The sequence below is a fragment of the Python bivittatus genome, unplaced genomic scaffold, assembly GCF_059951505.1.
Source record: "Python bivittatus isolate LINGU-HERP-01145 unplaced genomic scaffold, Pbiv_v1 ctg000480_np1212, whole genome shotgun sequence".
In the NCBI taxonomy this organism is placed as follows: domain Eukaryota; kingdom Metazoa; phylum Chordata; class Lepidosauria; order Squamata; family Pythonidae; genus Python; species Python bivittatus.
In genome coordinates, this window is record NW_028277075.1 from 50,456,019 (window position 1) to 50,480,661 (window position 24,643).

A 24,643-nucleotide genomic window follows, 5' to 3' on the forward strand; every position below is an offset into this window, starting at 1 on the left:
CCTGCTCAGTTGTTGAAACCACTGAATCATCTCCAATAGATGGCTACCGAAACCTTGTTTTAAAATCATCAGCATGGAGGAATCCTCCAATATTCCTGACAGACTTGTTTTACTGCTTATCAGCTCTTGCCATTTCCTCCTATCAAATCTCTTCTTTTAACTTTAATGTGAATCTTAAAAGCAGTCCCACTTCCACAGGAAACACTTTTCAATATCTGTAGACCACTATCACATCTCCCTGCAGTCTTCTCCTTGGCAAGCTAAACATACCCAGCTTTTTAACTCATAGGACTTGGTTTCCAGGCTCTTTATCATCCTGGTAGTTCTCCTCACAACCCCCTTCAGCTTCTTCATGTCCCTTTTGAAATACAGTGCCCAGTGCTGGCTATAACAATGCTATTGCTCCTGTGATCTTTATGCAGTACTTTTGCTAATGTGGACCAAGTTTTTATAGGTGTTGTATAGACTTTCATATTGTGTGCTCCTGTTCAGCTGATGATCCACTAATACTCCTTGATTCTTCTCATACATTACCACCACACTAGGTCTTCCCAATCCTCAATTATGCAAGAACTAACAGAAGCAGGAATGTACACAGTTAAATATCCTACTAAATGCAGGAACCTTTTGCAGTTAGATGTCATCTTGTTGGGTTTAGCTGAGTGCACAAGCCTGTTGAGTTTTTTTTTGAATTGTGATTTTGTGATAAGGTTTTTGCTCCTCCAACTTGCCTTAAAGGGTTGGTTAGAGTTTTGTGAGTTTCTGCTGCTATAATTTGGCAGGGGAGGGGCACTTTTGCATCCTACTTTAATGTAATAGCAAATGATTGAAAGGGACTATTTGAAAAATGTGGGGGAAGGGGCTGCATGAAGACTGCAGTTATGTACCTCTGGTATAGTGCTCTAATATATGTATTCTACTATGAACACACATGACATTTAATTTGTTTGCATGTTAAAGGTTTTCTTGCTGTGATTTTCTTTAAAGTCCTGATGTATTCAAAATGTCTACTTTTGGTTAACTGCAAGTATATAACTGTATCCTTTTTATACCCTGTTTTTGGTTCATTTCAAGGAGATGATCAATATAAATAGCAGTTTGCAAATGTTTTGAATTCATACTGTTCCATGCTCAAAACGCTGGTTTGAGTTCAGACAGTCCTCACTTTACCAGACGTTTGCTGATGCCATTACGTATATTCTGAAATTTGAAGCAGGACCATTTTGACAAGAGAATAGCATTGAGACATCTCTGAGAGGGTGGAACAACCTGTTTTGAATTTAAAAAGTTTTGAAATTTGAAATACGTTGAACATACCTCTAAATCTAAATACAGTGGAACCTCGGGTTACGAACGCATCTGTTAACGAACTTTTTGGGTTAGGACCAGCTCCGGCTGCAAAAATTTACCTTGGTTTGCAAACTCCGCCTCAGGTTATGAACCGGATCCGCGGCCATTTTCCGCCCGACGCGTGGTCCGCGGCCATTTTTCCGCCCCTGACACGTGGTCCGCGGCCAGTTTCCGCCCCTGACATGTGGTCTGCGGCCAGTTTCCGCCCCTGACACGTGGTCGTAGGGAGGGGGACTCTCCCTCCAAGCAATAGCCGCCTCCCTGTCCTCCACGCCAGAACGGATTAACGGTAATTACATTGAACCTTATGGGGAAATTTGTTTCGGGTTGCGACCAATTCGGGCTGCGACCAGAGTCATGGAACGAATTAAGTTCGTAACCCGAGATACTACTGTATAAAGGTAGCCCTCTTTTTCAGTTGCTCCTAACTACAACAGAAATATAACCTGATAAAGTGTTTTGTTTTGTTTTTCTGCCAAGTTCTCATGACCTTCCCTTAGTTTAATTCCCAGGCCACAAAGCAGCTTGAAGTTGTTGTTCCAATTTTGAGGCTGTGTTTTCCTTTTTCTCCCAACAATTTTTGCCATAGATACAATCTGCTATTGGTTTGCTATTGGTTACTGATGCAGTCAGGGGTTAGCAAGTGTCCATATCCTTTAGCCACTGTAGGTTGCTGCAGGCATGCTTCCTCTCCTCCAGTCACTCCACTCTGCCCATCATGGCCATTCTGGATTGGGCTACAGGGAATCTGAATTCTGCAGAAGCATATGCCCATACAGTGTCTGAGCTTAGTTTTCCACAGTGCTTCTTGGGTCTTAAGCAGATTCCTTGTAGTCTCAAGATCATTCTCTTGAAAGAGTGCTAGACCTGTTTGTTAAATATGAGCTTAGTCTCTTTTGAAAGTGTGCTAGGCCTACGCTACCTAGAAGTTTGATCTGAACCAAGTTCTGCTAGATGTTTGTACTTAATATTGTTGCCAGTAAGTATATTACATGTTTTTGGCCAACAAGAAGTTTTTATGTTGCCATACTTTTTCATTACATTTATTATTTTGCACAAGAATGATATAGCTGTTTTCTGGGCCATGATCTTGGCACTATATTCACCTATGCCCCTTTCTTGTAGATGAATACAATTTTCCCCATTCTGTTCCAACTTTGGAAGAATGGTATTGCTTAAATGGGAACCTGCATACCATAGTCAATGTTACCTTTAGATTTAGCAATCATACAATGAGAAGTAGAAAAAAGGAAGTACATAAAGTCAGAGTGTTATGAATTGTATTATATTTCATTCAGACTTAAAAATTCTTTATATCTGTAATAGGTGGAGAATGAACAAAAGTACTATATTATGCATGATTTTTTTTACTTCAAAAGTTTTCATGCAGACCTAATGTTCAATTCAAATAAGCTAAGATCCATTTGATTTATATGCTGTGACTTTTTCCTGCTGTTCTCTATTAACTTTAATTGTGAAAAATGTTGCCACATTTGCCCTCTTGATATTATTTTGGAGATCAAGTCAGTCTTAAAGCATCAAGATACATACAATTTTATACATAGCTCTGGAGTTAGCTCACTAAGGTCTGCTCTGCAATATTTTTAATTGACTTACGCGTTCTGTGGGAAAAGAAGGATCATAAAAACTCTTTGCTATTGCATTCCATTCTTCACTGGGATTTCTCTCGGGGATTGGATTAATAGTTCCGGTATTCAAAGAGTCAGCAATTCCACTACTGCAGGCGGAAACTGATCGACAAAGAGGAAATGGTAACAACTGCAATTTATTTTCATATAATTTTACAGTGCCAAAACTTTAAATTTACCTTCAGTCCACTGTAACTTTTTATTAAACTAAGAAAAATATCTTCTGGTATTATACTATAAAAGAAATAAATACATTTAGTTCCAAAACTTAGCTATATACATTGTTTGCTCTCTTTGCTTAACTCAGTATAAACTGTATACATGTTATTTGATTATAGCAAAAAACAATAATTGATCATTTAACTTGTTAAGCAATACTATCCATGTTTGTTCTGTTCCTCCCGCATCCCAGATGTCTCTGGAGAAGATAGGGGGAAACCGATTTGGTCAATGTCCAAAGAAAAACTCCATTGGATATTATACTAAAACATTACAAGTATCAGTAAACAGTACAGTTTTAAAAAGAATTCAGAGCTCAAACAATAGGCAGATAGATATCACATACGGGCATCATAGGACTATGCATCTATTACTCTACAATTTTCTCCAGAGAACTTCCATTTCTCCAGTTCTGTCCACTTCTACTAAGCAAGTACTATTCAGACTAAGAGTTTCTTAATAAAGTAATACATGGAAGGAGAAGAGGCTGACAGCACAAGAGGCAGATCAAGTACTGGAAGCCACAGAAATGTACCTGCAAGAATTGTATATTGCGATGAGAGACAGGACAGTTTAGAGAGCTTTTATCCATATAGTAATTGGGAGTTGGCTACAACTCGATGAACCATAACAATTAGACCCAAATATATGTTAATATAAGTAACTTATATAAGTGATTGGAGGATGTAAAACTACTGATTCCTTAATGAATGGATTTTTGCTGTAAAGTATATATGAACTAAGGCATCAGATGCTATGATAGTCACATTATACATTAGTGCCATATCCATGTTTGCTAATTGTATTATGAGTGCAAACATGGGCATTCTACAAAGAGCTTTTAGTGCAGTTCTGTGCTTCTGAATATTAGTAGGACCTTCTTCCAAAAGGTAGCCAATAATCTTAGAGCCCAAGCCTTTCTCTTCCAGCTGTATACACCCCGTTATAACCTTATCACTAATGAATTTCAGCAGAACCTGCTATTAAAGCAGAATTAGGAACCTGTGCTGCTTCTAAGGTTGGCTTAGAGTTTAGCAACAACTGGGGGTTGTTGCAAAACTCCCAACTTCTGAATTAAAGCATAGGCAAAGTTGCATCACTTAAGGGGAAAAAAAACCACATAACTATATATAACTGGCTTTGCTAGAACTAGCCAACATCTCACCACAGATTCTAGAGATATATGTTTTCACACGGTTGGTAATTAAGTAGCTTCCTACTTTGACCTCCCCAAAAACCTCAAATCCAATGTAAATTGCTAGCAAAATATAAAATATCTATTGTTAAGAATAAAAATTTCAAAGTTTGAAGTGAACCAAATTGTTCTTACTGTGTTACATATACAGTGTCATAGGTGCTTCCTGCCATCATTACAGGTAGGAATATTTGATAGATTGAAAACAATAAATTACAAGAAAAAGAGCGACTTACAGATACACAGTTCATAAAGGGGCACTACTAGTCAAGGCCAATCAAGGGCAACAAATGATGGTGAAAGTGAGTTAAGTTATTAGAACTCAAATCTTGTCTTTGGGTAGCTGTATTTAGGAAATGCAGTTAAAAAAAAAGATGCAAGAGGATGCAAACAGACAATAGTAAGAATAGGATAGTTCACAAAGTGAAGAAACAAGCTAGGCAATCAAATGTTCCAGCAAAGGTCTGCTGGATGCCATGAAAATAATTGTACCTTACAAGATCATCAGAGCTCATTGTCTTCTCTGAAGCTAGAGCAATACCCTCTTCCTGATCCCACAATACACTCAAGCTAGTCAATCTCTAATGTCCTTCATAGTGGTTCTGCTAGCATGCAGTCACACTCGCCGAGTTAAAAAAAACACATCACCAGGAAATCCACCAGGCAAAAGCCTTTACAGCAGAATACTGGCAAAAGTTCATTATATAACCCCTTCCCCATTGGGCAGGTAGGCAGCAATGTTCAACTTTTACCCAGTCTGTCTGATTGTCCCACCTGCTTCCTTGCTTTGCAGCAACCCCCTCCCTTCTTCTCCCCAAATTCTAGTACATGCTGTGCTTAGGAATGGATGTCAATTTATGTCAGCTATTATTGTGGGTATATAATTTTAAATAACTTACCATTTAAATACTTTCTTACCTGGTGTTTCTTGTCTTACATCAATATGCATGTTTATAGCCTCATCAATTTTTCTTGAGCTCTGAGCAGTTCTTACTTCTTGTGAGAGTGGGCTTTCTTTCAAAAAGAAAGGCATTATTTGAACTCCATCTTCACATACACTTGATAAATTTAAGTATTCTGTTTTTTCATCCATAACTGGAACGTCAAAGGATAGCCTTCCATTTCTGTTTATTAAATCTTCTGTTGTCTTCATGAGCAAGGAATGTGATTTTTTTGTGCTTTCTTCCACAGTTATTTTCCTCATAACTGTATTCAATGATTTTTTTCTTTCTGTAAGCAAAACCTTCTCTTCATTAAAAAATTCAATAAATTGCTTACTATTGGCTTTGGAAGTATGGAAGCGTTTCTGTTTGTCTTTGGCAACTTTGTTAACTTTCATGTCTCCAATTTCAGATTCATATATATTTTCAGGGTCCAGGAGCAAAACCTTGTTTGTATTCACTTCTTTCAACTTGGAACTATATTTATCGAAGTATTTGCTTGGCATTTCATTTATATCTGTAGCTGAATTTTCAGTACTTAAAGTTCTTATCAGAAGTAAATTATTAATGTTCTCATCAATATGAATATTTACACCTGTATTCTTACTGGAGGGTATACAATCCATGCTATGTTTTGGTGATGTTTTTTCTGCTTTACTAGTATCATCATACTTATCCAGACCACCATCATGGAAGACTGTATTTATTGCTTGTAACAACACAGAATCCATTTCAGATTTCAAATGGTTATTTGCAGTTTTCTCACAAGTAATTTTAATTTGTTGTTTAAACTCTTTACTTATTCCTTTATTTGTCAAGTAATCTTCCTCATAGATTGTATTGTTGATATTTTCAGTACTCTCAGAAATATATTCATTTGCAACACCAGCATCCAGATTTTCAATAGAATGTGCCACATCTGTAGTGGGATTAGAACAATCTGATTTCACCTCTTTTTAAGAAAGCCTTAGGTTCTTCCACTGGCAACTTCACCACACAATAGAAATTGTCTAAGGGAATTATTTCTACTTTTGCCAGTATTTTATCAAATAGATATTGGGGTTTTTTTTGGTCTTCTTTCCTATAACTGCCTTTTCTTCACACTTATCAATGCATGACTATAGGTCAGTTCTGGTGTAACTAACTGAACATATAAAGGGCTTTGGCTATAACAATCTCCCTTTAGCTTTTTCTGAAAAAAACTAATTGTATCACCCTCATTCAATTAGTAAATCATTCCAAATCTGTTAAGATACAGAATACATTATTAACAGTAAATTCTTGAAAAATAAAATTCTTTTAAAATATGTTTCACATAATATGGACACATGCAAAATGCTTTTTTAAAAATAGTACCAATCCCTAGTAGTGGAAATTGCAACAGCATACAAAATACTTTGTAATCCATTAATGTATTCTTACTTCTATCTGTTTTGGTCATGCTTGGCTTTCAATGTGGTATAGTTTTCTACCATCCAGAGGGAACTCATAGTGGCAGCCCATAATGTTCAGAAGATAATAAGAGCAGTCATAACGTCACTCTGTCTCTATATCCTTTGCTATTTTTCCAGAGGCAAGCACCTTTGAATATTCTCAGGAGCTTGTTTCTTTTAATCAGAATGACAAAAGCAGCACTGTACTACAAGCTTCACCCCTTTTGTATGCACATGTGACATGATACCTTTACAAAACGGACAGGGCTTGCTTGAGAATGCTGTAACACTGCTTTCATCATTCTGCACCCCCTTGTGCTCCTCTCATAGACACCTCTGCTGTGAAGGGGTTCAACTAAGAAGCTCAGTGTAAAGCTCAGACTAGTTAATGTTAACCTGAGATATGAAATTAAAGTTGCAGAGGTAGGTGCTTAAAAAGGGTAAGCACCTCTTTTTAAGTATATCCTCAATCCAAGATTGTAAATCTGAGATGGTGTGGCACTATTTTTCCTTTGTAAAAGAAAATTTACAAAATCATACTTCCATTCCAACATCTTCCAGCTACCTCTTGCAACCTTTAATGCAAGAGGTAGCTGGAAATTTAATTAAATTTTAACTGGAAGATCCACACCCCAAGATATCATAGTGGACATAATATCTTTCTAATTGTGCCAACAGTGGGTTTTGAGCATGATCACTTGGATTCTATAGAGCAGTGTTCCTTAAAGTGTAGTCCGAGGACCTCTGGGAGTCCCCCAAGACCCTCTCAGAGGTCTATAAAATCAAAATTATTTGCCAGATATTGAAGATACTTGGAAAAATTTAAAACAATGTCATTCTTATTCTTATTTTTTATTTGTTAAAAATATAGTTCTTTTCATGAAATATATTTTATTTATGGTAATATCTAATGGGTTTAATGTTATTTTAAATGATTCAATAAATAAATATTCTACAAATGCATCAATTTTAATTTTTAATACGGTAAACATCGATAAATATAACCCATACAAACAAAAGCTCTTTTGGGGTCCTCCATAATTTTTAAAAGTGGGAAGGAATCCTGAGAGCAAAAGGTTTAAGAAATACTGCTATAGAGAATTAGTGGTCAATATTTAAATCCAATGATAAAGCTGAAAGTCATGAAAATTAAACCTCCCAGCATCATATGATAGCTATGATCTGCAATAAAGAAAATCTAGAAGTTTATCTTTCCCATAAACCTTTCTTAATAACATATCAAAGTACTTAAAGTACCTTAAATATATTAATATATATTAATTTTGTACATATACCAATCAGTCTTAAAATAACATTCATTTTTACAAAGAATATATTTTCATCTACAAATGAACACATTTTCCTTCAGGTTATTATTCCAAAATATTTAAAAGAATGCAAACACATAGAAAACCCCCAACTTCTATACAAACCAATTTCTATACAAATTGAATAAACTGATAATTACCAAACTGTAGCACTATATCAATAACTCATATGGAACAGCCATAATTATCAATGACAAAATATATCATATCATAACAATTTGTGCTCAGTCTCTTGTTTGCTTAGAATGTCATTCAATTGCCTGAAAAGACAGACTAACAATTGCAATATCAAATATAGTATTAAAAAGATAAAGGGCATCCTTGACAAATTCCACAATCTTAACTGAAGAAACAATTTTTGTAATAATCCTGACTGAAGGATAAGTACAATAATATTTACTAATCAAATTAATAAAAAAAAGGACATACATTTGCCCAGAAATTGCTTCAAAAATTTTCATTGTACCTTATCAAAGGCTTTTTTCACAATTTACTCCTGATTTCAGATTTTCTGACTGTATATATAAAATACCAATTAGTTGTCCCATATTATCCCAGGGTCGCTTGTCACCCTTTTATGAAACCAGATTGTGCAGGATAGATAATCAAATCTGTAGTTAACATGTCAACTTTGCTGTCAAAATCTTGACATCAATACTTAATAACAAAATAGAGTGATATTTTAATATAATTTTTAAACTTTTTTAAAAATATTAAAATATTAAAAAAACATAATCAGAAGAATCTTTAACAGCTTTTAAAATCACAGGTATAAAAGCCTGATTCAAAAAACAACAATACAGTACTTAAAAGCAAAAATGTAAATAATGTCATACACCTCTCAATAGCATAGCCATTAGCACCAGGAGATGTTCCTGTTTTCAAATATTTAATAGTATGTATTATTTCCTAAAGAGAAAAAATATATACCCTTTTCAGTTAAGTTTCAAGCTGGATTATAGTGCTGAGACAGCATTGGTAACACTTGTGGATGACTTTGGATGGATTTATATGGGCATGGTGCATCCATCCTTGCCTTTCTAGATCTCTTGGCAGCTTTTAATACCATTGACCATAGTATTCTTCTGGACCAGCTTCAGGGGTTGGGAATGGGAGGTGTTATTTTGCAGTGGTTCTCCTCCTTTCTCCAATGCTGGTTCCGGTATATTTCCATGTTGAAAGAAGGGGAGAAATTGAGCCCGTGCCTGCTTATTTGTCAGGTGCTGCAGGACTAACTGTTTTAACTCTTGATGGGGTAGCACTCCCCCAGAGTTGGTGGGCAATCTGAGAGTCCTCCTGAAATCACAGGTCCTGCTCAAAGGGCAGGTGACAGCCATGGCTAGGGAGTCTTTGCATGGATTCGTCTCATGTGCCAGTTGAACTCATTCCTGGACCAGAAGACTCTGCTTACTGCCATTCATGCCTTAGTCACTTCCTAATTAGATTATTGCAATGTGTTGTATATGGGGCTGCCCTTGAATAACACTTCAACTGGTTCAGAATGCAGCTACACTCACAGTTTTGGGTGTTTCAAAGCTAGCCTATGCAACACCACTACAACACCAAGCTGCATTGGCTTCCAGTATGTTTCAGGATGCAATTCAAAGTGTTAATTATCACCTTTAAAGCCTCAAGGTCTCATTTGTGAAACCATCTGTCTCTGAGAGTGTCTGCCCATTCTGCCATATACAATGGAATGAGTATGCTTCAGATCCCCTCTATTAACAGTGTCATTTTGCAGGACCAAGGAGATATACCTTTTGTGTCATGGTACTTGGGCCAATTCAAGATGTTGGTGATCACCTATAAAGCCCTATAGATCATTATTATTTCAATACCACTCCAAGGATGGCCACTCTTGCAAAAGATAGTACTCTCCATAAACTGACGAATGCTTTTTCCTAATTACCAATGAAATAGTTGAAAATTAGCTTTCGGTCATCACTCTACTTCCTCATTGCTTTTTTGTCAGTTAAAAAACACATGAAAAGATGGCAAAGTATTCTGGTACCTTGACTTCAGATAGGTGGAAGGGAGAGTCAAATTGCTGTGGGCCAGGATAAGGCAAGAATTCTTGTTAACAAAAATCTGCCCATTTTATACCTCTAGCATTATTGCATTACTCACAGTTTTTCTACCTCTACCACAACTGAGCTGGAAGTTAATCAGCTGCAGAAATACATAGACTTGTGAGAATACAGTGACATTGTTCAGATGTGAGATCTGGCACAAATACTGCATGTCGAGGGGTGCTCAATGCTGGTGTTTCTACTGGCATTGTAGAAACAAAGGGGGGAAAACCTACTTTACATCTTTCTACAACATTGACTGATTATCAATACTTTATGTTTTAATTATGAATATTTATACCTTCAAAACATTCTGAATGCTCTTTCTCTATGTTTATACCACAGTCTGTCTGCAGATTATTGTTTATTCCATTTTCTTTTAGTTCACAATCATTAAACGTTTGTGTATACTTTTCATCTTTTTGGTCTTTATGGATTTGATTTTCGTTAGATATGCTTTCTGCCTGGAACAAAACCAAAAAAAAAAAAAATAGTTTTGTTTTTGAAGAAATGAAATGGAGAGAGAGATGATTTGCTCTGCAGTAATTTTTAGCATTGACTTTACAAATAGAACTGAAATGGTTCTAGACAAAGAAACATATTTTTATTCCCAAATAGGAATGATACTACTCCTTTACACTGAGGCATGCATTCCAACATATATCCTAATGAAAATAATGCAAGAGAAAATATTGGCAAGCATTTAGATATACATCTAAAAAAGGATGTTATTGCTCTATTGACCTATATTACGATAGGAGTGTATTTTTGATTCCCAACTACCGGTCCTGAATAAATAGCAGAAAGCCCATTAAAATGTTTTCCCTCAGTCTTTTTGAAGCTTTATAAGTGCACTTTTCGTGTTCAGTTAAAAAATTATAATTAGGCATGTTACAGATTTTTATTACATGGAAGATAGTGAACTGAAAATTCTAATACCCTTAATTTGACATGAAGCGGGAGGAAAGTAATGGAATAATAATAATGACTGGGGAGAAGAGATACTTTTTGGTCACTTTAAAGAAGAGGCTAAATAAAATTTGGACTTTTTGCTACTAAAAAATGTAAAAATCATATAAAGATATTTATAATCCTATAAGATTTTAAGTGTTCAGTTTTACACTGTTAATTTTTTTAATTTCATAAATATTATGAGATCAGTAGTTATGAATTTACTAGTAACAGCTAAAATACTGTATAGGGAAGGCAGTGATGGAAATGCTTGGATCTTACAGAAGTGCATAAGAAATATGGTGCCCTTGTATATCAAAAATAATATTTTCTTGCACATTATAACATTTTTATGGAACGTATAAAACAATTATAATATAATTTGTAGCTTTTGATTATTTTCAAATAAAATCAGACATCAATTATATTTAAACTGAGTGCACTCTAGAATTCATGATAACTTATAGTACCACTAACTGTGTTTTTATTTTTAAAATATTAATGTTAAAAGATTTAATAGCAATCTGAACAAAATTTGTAGTATGTGTTTTGTATCTGGGGAAAAGTTTTCACAAAATAATTTGTGAAATTTTCATTAGAACTTTGCATGCTTCAAAAATAATTCAGCACACGCATTGCACCTCTCTGCTATTAATTAAAGCAGCCCTTCTGCACCAGCCTAGAAAAAAATGTTTCTGCTTTAACATTTGTATTATCTTTAATGAGTTGACTCCTTAAAGCAGCTTCTGTCTTCCACAGAAGTCTGGAAAAAAGCCATCTGCTTAAGGAACATGACCAAAGGACTTTTCCAAACAATTTCTAAACCTTGCACACCCCAACTAATCACACAGGAAACATCACTGGATGGTTACTGTATATGAAATCCATTAAGTAAATGTGTGGAACGGATTAAATAGTGTTGTAGACTATAAAATATCCTTTAGGGTATTTTGTTATCCTTACCGATATACCCTCTTTTCTACAAGAAATAGTCCAAATACCTTTATTGGCAACTATTGTGTTTATCCTTCTCTTTGGCATATTGAAAAAAATTAATTACTGTTTCAAATGTACTGATAGCTAGAAATATTGCTCTGTAAGAGTATCTATTCAAAATAAATATACAGTCAGGTCCAGAAATATTGGGACATCGACACAATTCTAACATCTTTGGCTCTATACACCACCACAATGGATTTGGAATGAAACAAACACAATGTGCTTTAACTGCAGACTGTCAGGTTTAATTTGAGGGTATGTACATCCAACTCAGATGAATGGTGTAGGAATTACAACAGTTTGCATATGTGCCTCCCACTTGTTAAGGGACCAAAAGTAATGGGACAGAATAATAATCATAAATCAAACTTTCCCTTTTAAATACTTGGTTGCAAATCCGTTGCAGTCAATCACAGCCTGAAGCCTGGAATGCATAGACATCACCAGACGCTGGGTTTCATCCCTGGTGATGCTCTGCCAGGCCTCTACTGCAACTGTCTTCAGTTCCTGCTTGTTCTTGGGGCATTTTCCCTTCAGTTTTGTCTTCAGCAAGTGAAATGCATGCTCAGTGGGATTCAGGTCAGGTGAGTGACTTGGCCATTGCATAACATTCCACTTCTGTCCCTTCAAAAACTCTTTGGTTGCTTTTGCAGTGTGCTTTGGGTCATTGTCCATCTGTACTGTGAAGCGCTGTCCAATGAGTTCTGCAGCATTTGGCTGAATGTGAGCAGATAATATTGCCTGAAACACTGCAGAATTCATCCTGCTGCTTTTGTCAGCAGTCACATCATCAATAAATACAAGAGAACCAGTTCCATTGGCAGCCATACATGCCCACGCCATGTCACTACCACCACCATGCCTCACTGATGAGGTGGTATGCTTAGGATCATGAGCAGTTCCTTTCCTTCTCCATACTCTTCTCTTCCCATCACTCTGGTACAAGTTGATCTTGGTCTCATCTGTCCATAGGATGCTGTTCCAGAACTGTGAAGGCTTTTTTAGATGTCGTCTGGCAAACTCTAATCTGGCCTTCCTGTTTTTGAGGCTCACCAATGGTTTACATCTTGTGGTGAACCCTCTGTATTCACTCTGGTGAAGTCTTCTTTTGATTGTTGACTTTGACACACATACACCTACCTCCTGGAGAGTGTCCTTGATCTGGCCAACTGTTGTGAAGGGTGTTTTCTTCACCAGGGAAAGGATTCTTCGGTCATCCACCACAGTTGTTTTCCATTGTCTCCCGGGTCTTTTGGTGTTGCTGAGCTCACCGGTGCGTTCCTTCTTTTTGATAATGTTCCAAACAGTTGTTTTGGCCACGCCTAATGTTCTTGCTATCTCTCTGATGTGTTTGTTTTGTTTCTTCAGCCTAATGATGGCTTGCTTCACTGATAGTGACAGCTCTTTGGATCTCATCTTGAGAGTTGACAGCAACAGATTCCAAATGCAAATAGCACACTTGAAATGAACTCTGGGCCTTTTATCTGCACATTGTAATTGGGGTACTGAGGGGATATCACACACCTGGCCATGGAACAGCTGAGAAGCCAATTGTCCCATTACTTTTGGTCCCTTAACAAGTGGGAGGGACATATGCAAACTGTTGTAATTCCTACACCGTTCACCTGAGCTGGATGTACATACCCTCAAATTAAAGCTGACAGTCTGCAGTTAAGGCACATTGTATTTGTTTCATTCCAAATCCATTGTGGTGGTGTACAGAGCCAAAGATGTTAGAATTGTGTCGATGTCCCAATATTTCTGGACCTGACTATAATTACATCCAGTGTTATAATAAAACAAAAATATTTAAGCATAACAATAAGCCAGTTCAGAACCACTATGGAACTGTAACTGTTGCCTTTGAGGAAGTATTTCCAACTAAGAGACAATTCTATAAGGGCCAGAAGGCGGAGGAAAGAAAAAAATATTTGATCTCTTCAGTATCAGAGAACCCCACTCCTGATACCCTACTCCACTATAAATAAAGTTTTATTTAAATGGAAGAATGTTAAAATGAATAAAAATAATTTTGGTATGTGAATTCAGACCTCTAGGTTAACAGTTTAGATATATATGCAAATCATTACAGAGAGATCTTTCAATTATTTAAAACTGAGTTTCCATTATAACTTTGAAAAACACCCAATAATGAGATATCTTAAAAATTCAAGCTCTCAGAGTATTATAGAGATGTCTTTATTGTACCAACTTGATGAAGCTTTTTAAGGCAAATAATATTTTGTCCTATTCTTATTTTTGTCATCTTCTCCTAGACTTCTGAGTTTTTTTGGAACATTTTGCTCAGTACTTGGTAACCCTGTTAAAACAACAGCATTTAAATAATAAACCAACCTCATTTTTCCAAGTTGCTTGTGCTTTCTCATATTCATCCAGAAGATTAAAGAACTTTTCTTCATTTTCTTTTGCATTCTCCCTTTGCAGCTCATTATCTCTTTCAAGGGTCTGCAATAAAATTAATTATCCAAAAAATAATCAATACAGTACCACATTAATGAATTTTGATGTGTTTTATGTTGCTTAGACCTTTTTTTCTAACATGGAGAAAGTGCCATACAGATCAGTGATAATGTGCTATCACAACAATAATTTTCATAAATTAACAGGAAGGTGCTTATAGTTTAGCTAACCCAAAATAGGAGGAGGTTATGAAAAAAATAGCTATAAAGGGGTATAAAAATACTTGCCATTATTCAGTTTCACTGCATAAGTTTTAATGTGCTGAAAAAGTAATATAAAGTACAGAGCTAAGAAATATGAAATGTAGCACATTCCAAATCTTTGTTTATGAATATAAACACTATAGTAAAAACAGAACATATTTTTATTAAATCAAATCTGAATTAGCTTTATTAATGTTGTATATAACTTAGATTTAAGGTTATTTTAAGGATTGTGAAACACAACAGCTATTCCACTGTGTGGTTTTTGTTTTTTGTTTTTGTTTATTCTCATTTAATTTCCCATTTAAGTTAGTTCAATGAAATGGGAAAAATGCTTAAAAGTAATAATATGCTCTTGCTTTTGCTATTTAACATAATATAGCACCAACAATGTACTACATTGTTCACTAGAAGAATTTTAAGTTGTACTTGTCCTGACATCACTGAGTTAAGTCATTATTAGCTTTACTGATGTAGTCATATATTAAAGCAAGCCAGTATAAATCAGCAATAAAAATTATCATAAAACTCTCAGGTATTACAGAATATTCTTCCACTAACATATTTTAAAAAATGAATAAAGAGCTATAAAATGCAGGTGTATCCATTACCTATTATGTGATCAAATCTGATATTGTAAATAATATTCTAGTATATGTATATGTATAAAAGTATCCTTTCAAAATTAATTATTTGCTTCTTTACCTTTTAACTACAGATCATCATATAATGTATGGAGTTCGAGAGTACATAAGATTTCTGAAATATTATTAGCTTCATATATACTCTCCCATATACTGTATATACTCATATATAAACTCTCCCTACCATCCTCACTCACAATTCATCAAATGAGGTGCAACCGAGAGATTTTTAAACTTTTTGATGATGTTTTGATGATGTTTTAATAATCATTTTTATCTTTTATAATGATTGTTTTTATCTATTTGTTATTTTATTTGTTGCACACTGCCTAGAGTCACTGTGTGAAATGGGCGGCTATATAAATAAATCCATATTATAGCCAATATTTTAAGTAGGAGCTCCTGGAGGAGAGGTGGGATGGAAAATACAGTAAGTTTCAGTATTTTCACAAGTTGTGGTTGAAAATACTTGGGTTGATGGGACATTTTGTTTAAAGAAAGCCATTGCATCCACTGTCTATGGATGTTCTTTTGGTTGGGTGTAGATTTCCTTTTTAGAATGTATATAATAATTTGTGATAATGCTTTCCTTATTACCATCTATACCTTTCAAAATTTTAACTGGCTGAAGCCTTCTTCCTAATTTGGGGAAATTTATTAATAAAGCAAATGTTAATTTATTTTAACAATGAATGCAAATTGAGATCCAGTTTTCAGTGTCCTGAAATTCTTTGGACTTTTCAAAGGTCATAAGCTCTCTAATCATAGTTGTAATACATATATAAATAAACATATAACTTAGGTTCAGCCTGTCTGATTTACTGAATTTTATTTAGAATATCAATGTGATGGACTGGAATGGAGGAAGGGGGGTGAAAACGATGCTCTCGTCTCCAGAGCAACACTCTGGAGATAAGCGGAGAAAGCTGGCGCATCCCTAAACATTCCAGAAGATAGTAGAGAGTTGTGCCTGGGAACTGCTGGTCAGTCTGAGAAGATTTCTGTAAGCAGGTGCTGGCAAATAAACCTTGGTGATTGAACCTGCATGGTCTCCAGTTCTTTGGGCTAGGCCTGACAATCAATCACATTTTTTATGACTATGCACATTACATTTAGAAATGTATATTTTAAAATATTATAACCAAAATGTTATTGCTCCTATTCTCTTATTAACTTTAATGGTACCACATTCTGCAAGCATGAAACCCTGATCAATTTCTAAGAAATAAGTACAGGTAGTCCTCACTTACTGACCGTAATTGGGACCAGCAACTCCATCGCTAAGCAACACGATTGTAAAGTGAAATGTCATGTGACTGTGCCTGACTTATGACATCAGTTTGACAGTTCCTGCTGCAGTTGTTAAGTAAATCACCCAGGGCTGTTAAGCACGATGTCACTGTCAGCTTCCCCATTGACTTTGCTTGTTGGAAGCCAACTATGAAGGTCACAAATGGCAATCACATGACCGCAAGATGCTGCGACCATCATAAATACACGCTGGTTGCCAAGCACCCAAATTGCGATTACATGACCGCGGAGATGCTGCAACAGCCACAATTTCAAGGACCAGTTGTAAATCTCCTTTTTCAGAGCCATTGTAACTTTGAACAGTTACTGGATAAGCGGTTGGTAAATGAGGACTACAGGGTTTTTGCAATTCACTACTTATATCCCATCTTTCAACTTTTAAAATTAGAACTCTTTATTATATTAATAATTTTATCTATTAGACTTATTGAAGAAACATATCAGAATATTTATACATGTGAACTGTAAATGTCTAGGTTCATAGTGAAGGTTTTATTGGGGGAACGAGAAAATAATACCACAAAAAACTGCATAAGCATGAACACAAACTAGGTAAATGTTCCATGCAAAACATATTTTTAAGCTTGAATTTCAGGAAAAGTTGCTTCAATGAGCATCTTAATAATTCCAGAATGTGGCAGAAAGTCAAAATATAATCTACATTACTAGGGGAAATGCACTAGGGGAAATCTTAGAGCAGTTTTGGAGCATAAATGGTAGGCTTCAGAGGGATAGAAAATTGGCTCCCTCCTCTTTCCACTGACAGAAGCCATTCCATCAATGGGAGGAATTCATTGTATACTACCTGATGTAATTTTTGCAAAGCATGTAAATTTTATTTTAGAACTTTTCATTGTAATTATTTAGCATGGAGACAGAGTCAACATTTTACCTGATATTCTTCTTTTAGTTTATTCAACTCCACTTCAATTCTGGTATTTCTTTCAGTCTGTCTGCAAAGCAGTTGCTGCATATGTTGTAGAGAAGCCAGAATCTCCTTGTTTAATAAAAAAGGAAACATACAGTACTTCAGGTAATAGGATTACTCTGTAAAGTTCTCCATGATGGAATCATTGAATATATGTTGTGTGGGTATGTGTGTGTGTGTGTGTGTGTATGTATGTATATTATATATACATATATATATGTATATATATAAAAATGTTGACATTTTAATCTGTAATATAACATTTAAAAACATTTATTGTATTTTGTGTGTGCCAATTGTTAAATATGGGTTTGTAATATAGTCTTTAATAAGAACAGGTTGCTTACCTGTAACTGGTTCTTCAAGTGGTCAGCTATACATTCACCTGTATTGAAAATATGCCTGTGTAAAGCCATTGCCTGGAGCCCTGCTCTTGGGCATGGCTCCCACTCTCCTCAGTTTTCTAAAATTCTAAAGTTAATGTGCAATTAATACAGAAAGAGCGGGCTATATGAATGTATAGGTGACCAAAGACCCACAATTACAGATAAGCAAACTGTTCTTCATCATGGTCTCTGTGCATCACACATATAGGTGATTAGCAAGTTTAAAAGATGAAGCAAGTATTTTTGTTATGTCAACCCAGAGAAAAGTTCATTTGAAGGATGAACTGCCTGGGCTTGAATGCTGATGCTATAATACCTGAGAAAGGTAGACAGTTAAGACTGTTTTGCTGTTTTATTCAAGTTTGGCAAAGAAATACTATGAGGAGAAATAACACCTCTGGTGCATTGTGTTCTGATGGGCACCAGTGCAGATTCATAAGATAATGCAATGATACTTTGGATTCAATATTTATTTATTTATTGAACAAATAACCACCCATCTCACAGGAAGTGACTCTGGGCAGCGTACAACAATCAAATAAAACAAATATATAAAAACAATCATTATAAAAATATAAGAAATCATTATTAAAAATTAAAATATTATTAAAAATTAATTTATTTATTAAATTTATTCCTGGCCATCTCCCCCTAATGCGGGACTCTGGGTGGCTCACAAAAATATACACAAGGCACAGAGAGAGTGAATATATCAACCACAATAGTGGAACCATCTTAGAATGTCTCCTGTTCCCTGGGGCCCCAGGCTTGATGACATAACCAGGACTTGAGGGACTTCTGGAACATTAACAGGGATGGAGCTAATCTGACTTCATTCCATAAAGGGGGTGCCATGGCAGAGAAGGCCTACCTCCTGGGATCCACCAAATGTAAGTCCCTAGCAGATGGTACCCGTAACATGCCTTCTCTGCCAGGTCTAATTGGACAGGCCAATGTAATTGGAGAGAGGCAGTCCTTCAGAAAACCCGGTCCCATGCCACGAAGGGCTTTAAAGGTTAAAACCAGCACCTTGAATTGAACCTGGAAGCAATCTGGCAACCAATGCAGCTCATGGAGCAGAAGTGTGACATGTGCAGTTCTGGGAGTGCGCATAACTCCCCGTACCACTGCATTCTGCATCAGTTGAAGCTTCCGGATACTCTTCAAGGGCAGCCCCATGTAAAGCGCATTACAGTAGTCCAATCTGGAGGCGACTAGGGCATGAGTGACTATGAACAGAACGTCCTGATCCAGGAACAGGCGCAACTGGCATACAACACGAAGCTGTGCAAAGGCCCTCCTAGCCACGACTGCTACCTGGTCTTCAAGCAGGAGTCGTGAGTCTAGGAGGACTCCCGGTTTGTGCACTGGGTCTGTCTAGGGCAATGCAATCCCATCCAGCACCAAAGATGGCATAGTCCTAGAACCAGTAGGTCCCAAAACCCAAAGCTACTCAGTCTTGCCAGGGTTCAGCTGAAGCCTGTGGTTCCCCATCCAGACCCTTACAACCTCCAGGCACCGGGATAAGACATTCATGGCATTGCTTAATTTGCCAGAGGCCAAGATATATAATTGGATATCATCAGTGTACTGATGATACCTCACTCCATGGCGACAGATGAGCTCACCCAGCGGCTTCATGTAGATGTTAAATAGGAGAGGAGAGAGCACTGAATCCTGTGGCACCCCACATACTAGGGACCTCTCCTCCCCAATCACCACCGACTGGAATCGACCCCAGAGAAAGGAGGCAAACTAGCATAACACCATGCTGACAGAATGTAGAAAGCCAGAGTGCCTACTAAATGTCCAACATCTGCAGAGATGGTTCAAGCATGGTAGCTAAATGGGAAAATAATGATAGACTGGTTAATATGAAACACCAAAATCATTCTGGGAAGAAATAAGAGATCAGATATAAATAAAATTTATCCTTGTGAAACTGTTGGTATGAAGGATCTGTTCACAGGGCACGAAGCTTTTCAGAATGAATTGCAACAAGGAGTGCTGCCTTCAAAGTGAGGTCCATTGTGGCCATAGATTCAAATATTCAGAGATAAAAGACATTAAGAACTATGGAGGTACTCCAAGTAAGGATTTGATTGCAAACAGGACAGTACGTATTGAGAAGACTTTTTACAATGTTTGATAACTAGAAGTGAAAAAAACCTAAACCATTAAAATATGTTATGTGCTGCTGAAATCTCAGCAAGCTAAACTTTGAGGAGGCAACAGCAAGGGTCTGAGTTTTACTGTAAGTGAAAAAAGAAAAGGAAGGAACAGATAACTGAATTAAAATTGTTTGATTTAGTGAAAAGTGAGGGACATTTCTATTAAACACTTAGCATATTTAGAAGAATCCTTACGTACAGCCTCTAGAATCACCAGAATCAGCTCTGAGAAAGACTGGCAGAGGACCCATACAATAAGATGCAGGCTGCCCAGAGTCACTGTGTATGAGTGGGCAGCCATTTAAATTTGCTAAATAAATAAATAAGATGGAAAGTCAGCAGGCTGAAGTAATAAATCCATTTATTTCCCCAGAAAGCAGGTAATTCCCAGAAAGGAGAGTGAGAAAGGTGCTGTGAAAAGGTATGTGCAGGACTGACAATCATAGTTATTTGGGTCACCATGGTATTAGGATAGAGGAATTGTGTGACCAAACCTGTGTTGATGCAGGAAGAGTGTGTGTGACCCAATCAAGAGGGATCGAGGGAACAGCATACAGTAATAATAATTCATGCTTAGAGAAAAATGTCATACATACACATACACACACACACACTCATCTACATATAGACACACACACATGCACGCATATATCTTTAGGCCCCTCCTGTTCTGTTGTAAAGAGAGGAAATAATTCAACTCCTGTGACAATTAATACCACAATATGGGCCCCACTATGCAGAAAGCAGAATTGATAGTTGATGTCAAACATAACCTGTTTCTCTTCTTTAAGTTTTCCAATTTCTTCAGTGATTTTGCCATTTAAATCTGCTTCCTATAAATAAAATAAACACATTGGGATCAATTCCGCTGGTCCTTTTATACTGTTTTATACTAACAGCACAACTCCACATATCTAAAAGAGGAGCCAAAAGGTGTTCCAATAATAGGAAACAATGTAAGGGGAATTCAATGCCATTATTATACATTAGTGTTTACTACTCAATAGTATGTTAATTGTAATACACAATAAAATGTAACATGAACTTAAAATCTTACATCATGTAGGAGCTATTAAGCAAAATTATTTAACATTCAATCAGCCGGTCACAAATACATTAATTACAGCTGCCCAATAATATAATATTTAAAGACACCCTCTAAAAATAATCATAAGCTCTTTTTCTAAATTAATAAGAAATATTAGCAAATACCACTGAATTTTTTTGCCGTAGTATTTGTAGCTCCTGTTCCTTTGCCTTTAGACTGAGATCTTCTCCCACTTTATACTGACAAGTGACCTTGGACTTTATCACATCTGATGTAACTCTCTTTAGTTCCTTAATAAATAAATATTAATTAAAAATTCATGCAATGCAAACAGGATAGAAACATTGTACTTCAATTAATGCCTTTCTAAAACGACCAGCAGCAAGGTGGATCAACTCAGTTACAGCAGAGATGGGTGCAACACTGGAAAACCTGAAGGACCAGTTTAGGGACAGATCATCATGGAGAAAATGATGATGATGACGACATTGACGATGACGACATTGTTGATAAGAAAGACAAAAAAGTCTGGATATTGTTGATAAGAAAGACAAAAAAGGTCTGGATAGTGGACATTGCAATACCTGGAGACAGCAGAATAGAAGACAAAGAACTGGAGAAAACAACATCTGCTTATCCCAGGTCCTTGGGAAGGACTCAATGGGTGGATAAAAATGCCAAATCTAGTCTAAACATCTGACTGACTATGTGACCAACAATAATAATAGAACCAATGACATCATTTCAGGACTTATATTCACAATTAGCTATATACTATCTACATTCACCCATTCCTGGATCAGGGGGTTCTGCTCGCTGTCACTCATGCCCTGGTCACCTCCCATTTGGACTTCTGTAATGCGCTGTACATGGGACTGCCCTTGAAGAGTATCCATACATTTCAGCTGGTGCAAAATGCAGCGGCACAGGGAGTTATGTGTGCCCTAGAAGGGCACATGTTATACTTCTGCTCCACGAGCTGCATTGGTTGCCAGTTTGCAATTCAAGGGGCTGTTTTTGACCTTTAAAATTCTTCATGGCATGGGGCTGGGTTATTTGAGGGACCACCTCTCTCCAATTAGATCTGACTATCCCATCAGGTCTGGCAAAGAGGGCATGCTGCGGGTTCCACCTGGCAGGGAATTCCATTTGGCAGGTCCCAGGAGGTGGGGGCTTCTCTGCCGTGGGCCCTGCCTTGTGGAGACATGGTGGACTGCAGAAGAGAGCAAGGTTCTCAGAAAGGAGGAGGCACATTCCAAGAAGGACAGAGGGACAAGAGACAACACAGTCCAGAGCAGGAGCGTGGGAAGTATAAGAGGTTTAAAATAGCCACTCCCTAGAATCTCCCAGGGTATATCCACTACTTGCAGTAGTACAAATTTATTCTGGCAAGATTTTGTCTATATGTTGTAAGCAATAAAGGAACTGAACTCAGTTGGACTGTTTCGCTGTTGTTCTTGGACTGGGACTGACAGGAATCTTCTCCCCCTGGAAGTGAGATTAGTCCCATCTCTCTTAACATTCTGGAAGTTCCTTAAGACCTGGCTATGTGATCAGGCCTGGTGGCCCCAGGGGACTGGGGAGATTTTGCAATGGCTCCCTTATTACACTTAACATCCTCCTCTCCTGTTGTGTGTGTTTTTATAGTTTTTATAGTTTTAATCATTGTTTTATATGTATTTATGGTTTTTTTAATTGAGTGTTGTACACTGCCCAATGTCACTTTTTTGTGAGATGAGCAGCTATATAAATATGATCAATCAATAAATAAAATAAATATGTTCTCTACATTGTTTTAGATGTGCATAAATAGAAAAAAATATATTAACTGTTCTTTTTCTGTTTGAATACTACTAGAAAAAGGTAAACAGTTGCCTTTATACTGTATTGCTATGTTACTAAAAGTTCTATCAGGACCTCCTGATCTAAATGAAGCAAATCAATCAAAGAAGATAAAAGGTCAACAAGCTAATGATTTGGCTCATTTTGAGTTTTTAATGATAAGTTATAATAAAATTTTAATGATAAAAATGGATATAAATTGTATTAATAATCTATATAAATAATTGTTGACCTCATAAGGATGAAATACTTATAAAGATTTTATTTTTAAAATGTTATAATGCGTTAAAATACAGTATTCTTTGCCGTTCCTTTTACTTTATTCCTTCCTTTTTCTACCTAGTTTATTCACAGCAGCTAATGCAGCAATAAACAGTACATGCTTTGAGCTTATTAAATTACAAAGTATAGATCCTACAGTCATAAATATTGCATCTTTCCCATAACTCTTCCTTTTTTTGTATGGGGTAGCCTGTTTAATATCTCTCTCTCCTTGAGTGCTCTGACGTTTACTTAGACAAATAGCAAAGGTTATGAATGCTGTTTGTAGATAGTATCAAGAATTCTTCATAATGGCATGGCACTGAAGCAAATATTCAAATGGTAGTAGCTTTATCTAGGAGGAACTAAGTTTGGTCTGTTTAACTTTTCTTCATAAAAATGGAATTCCCCTTATCACAGTCCAACAGTTTAACTGTTCTGGACAAAATCATATAACAGTGGAAAATAGAAATAAAGATTATTCAAATTGCTGAACTTTACGAATACCAGGTCATATAAATACAGCTACTTTTTTTAATGAAAAATTATTTCAGTCATGGTCCAACAGAAGCTGATGTTACAAAGGGAAAACTACTTCTAACCTGTGGTTCTCCTCCACTACTGATGCTGAATTGTACACAATGAAGCCAGAATAAATAAAAAATGCTAGGGACCTAATTTAAAACAGTGGAGTCAAAATAGCAAGCATGATATTCCTTCTGCTCGTTCTTGCCTCACACAGTATTGTCAAAAAGCTTGACTTGCTGACATGACATTTCCTTTTCCTGTTTAGAAGAAACGTATAAGGTTTTTGTAGTGGCTTATCATTCCTTTGCCTCTAAAGTGATAGCTCTTGGTATGGCATCTTCTACTCTCAAAAGGTGATAAGCCTCTCCCAATTAACTACTGTAACAAGCAGGAAGAGAGAACTGAATGCTAAATCAAATATCTTTGGAAAATTTAGTGGAAACTAAGCTTCTAATCAACAAATCTACCTGTCTCAGCAGTATTTGGAATCTCATGGGGATTCCAAATTTATTTGTCCATGCCTTTGGACTCAAGGATGGCATTCATAGTATGCCATAATTTAAAGCAGTTGGGAGTTAATAGTATTATTAAATGATTTAAAAATAAATAAACATATTAATATTATCTTTTCTTTATACATTATTTTCACCATAGAATGCAGCTAATTTCTGAAGGGATTTTAAAAAGCACAATACTAAAATGAACT

At 36.3% G+C, this 24,643-nt stretch overlaps 1 protein-coding gene across 1 annotated transcript in view; it reads right to left on the reverse strand.

Moving 5' to 3' along the window:
* The window catches only part of CCDC73 (coiled-coil domain containing 73), a 55,551-nt gene that overhangs the window by 781 nt on the left and 30,127 nt on the right, over window positions 1-24,643 (reverse strand). The window contains exons 9-16 of the mRNA XM_088145091.1: window positions 21,471-21,596; window positions 21,032-21,091; window positions 17,666-17,770; window positions 14,490-14,600; window positions 10,477-10,648; window positions 5,311-6,273; window positions 2,968-3,101; window positions 1,171-1,269 (exon numbers count right to left, since the gene is read on the reverse strand). Coding sequence (XP_088001217.1) covers window positions 1,171-1,269; window positions 2,968-3,101; window positions 5,311-6,273; window positions 10,477-10,648; window positions 14,490-14,600; window positions 17,666-17,770; window positions 21,032-21,091; window positions 21,471-21,596 — 1,770 coding nt within the window. The remainder of the gene's footprint in view (window positions 1-1,170; window positions 1,270-2,967; window positions 3,102-5,310; window positions 6,274-10,476; window positions 10,649-14,489; window positions 14,601-17,665; window positions 17,771-21,031; window positions 21,092-21,470; window positions 21,597-24,643) is intronic.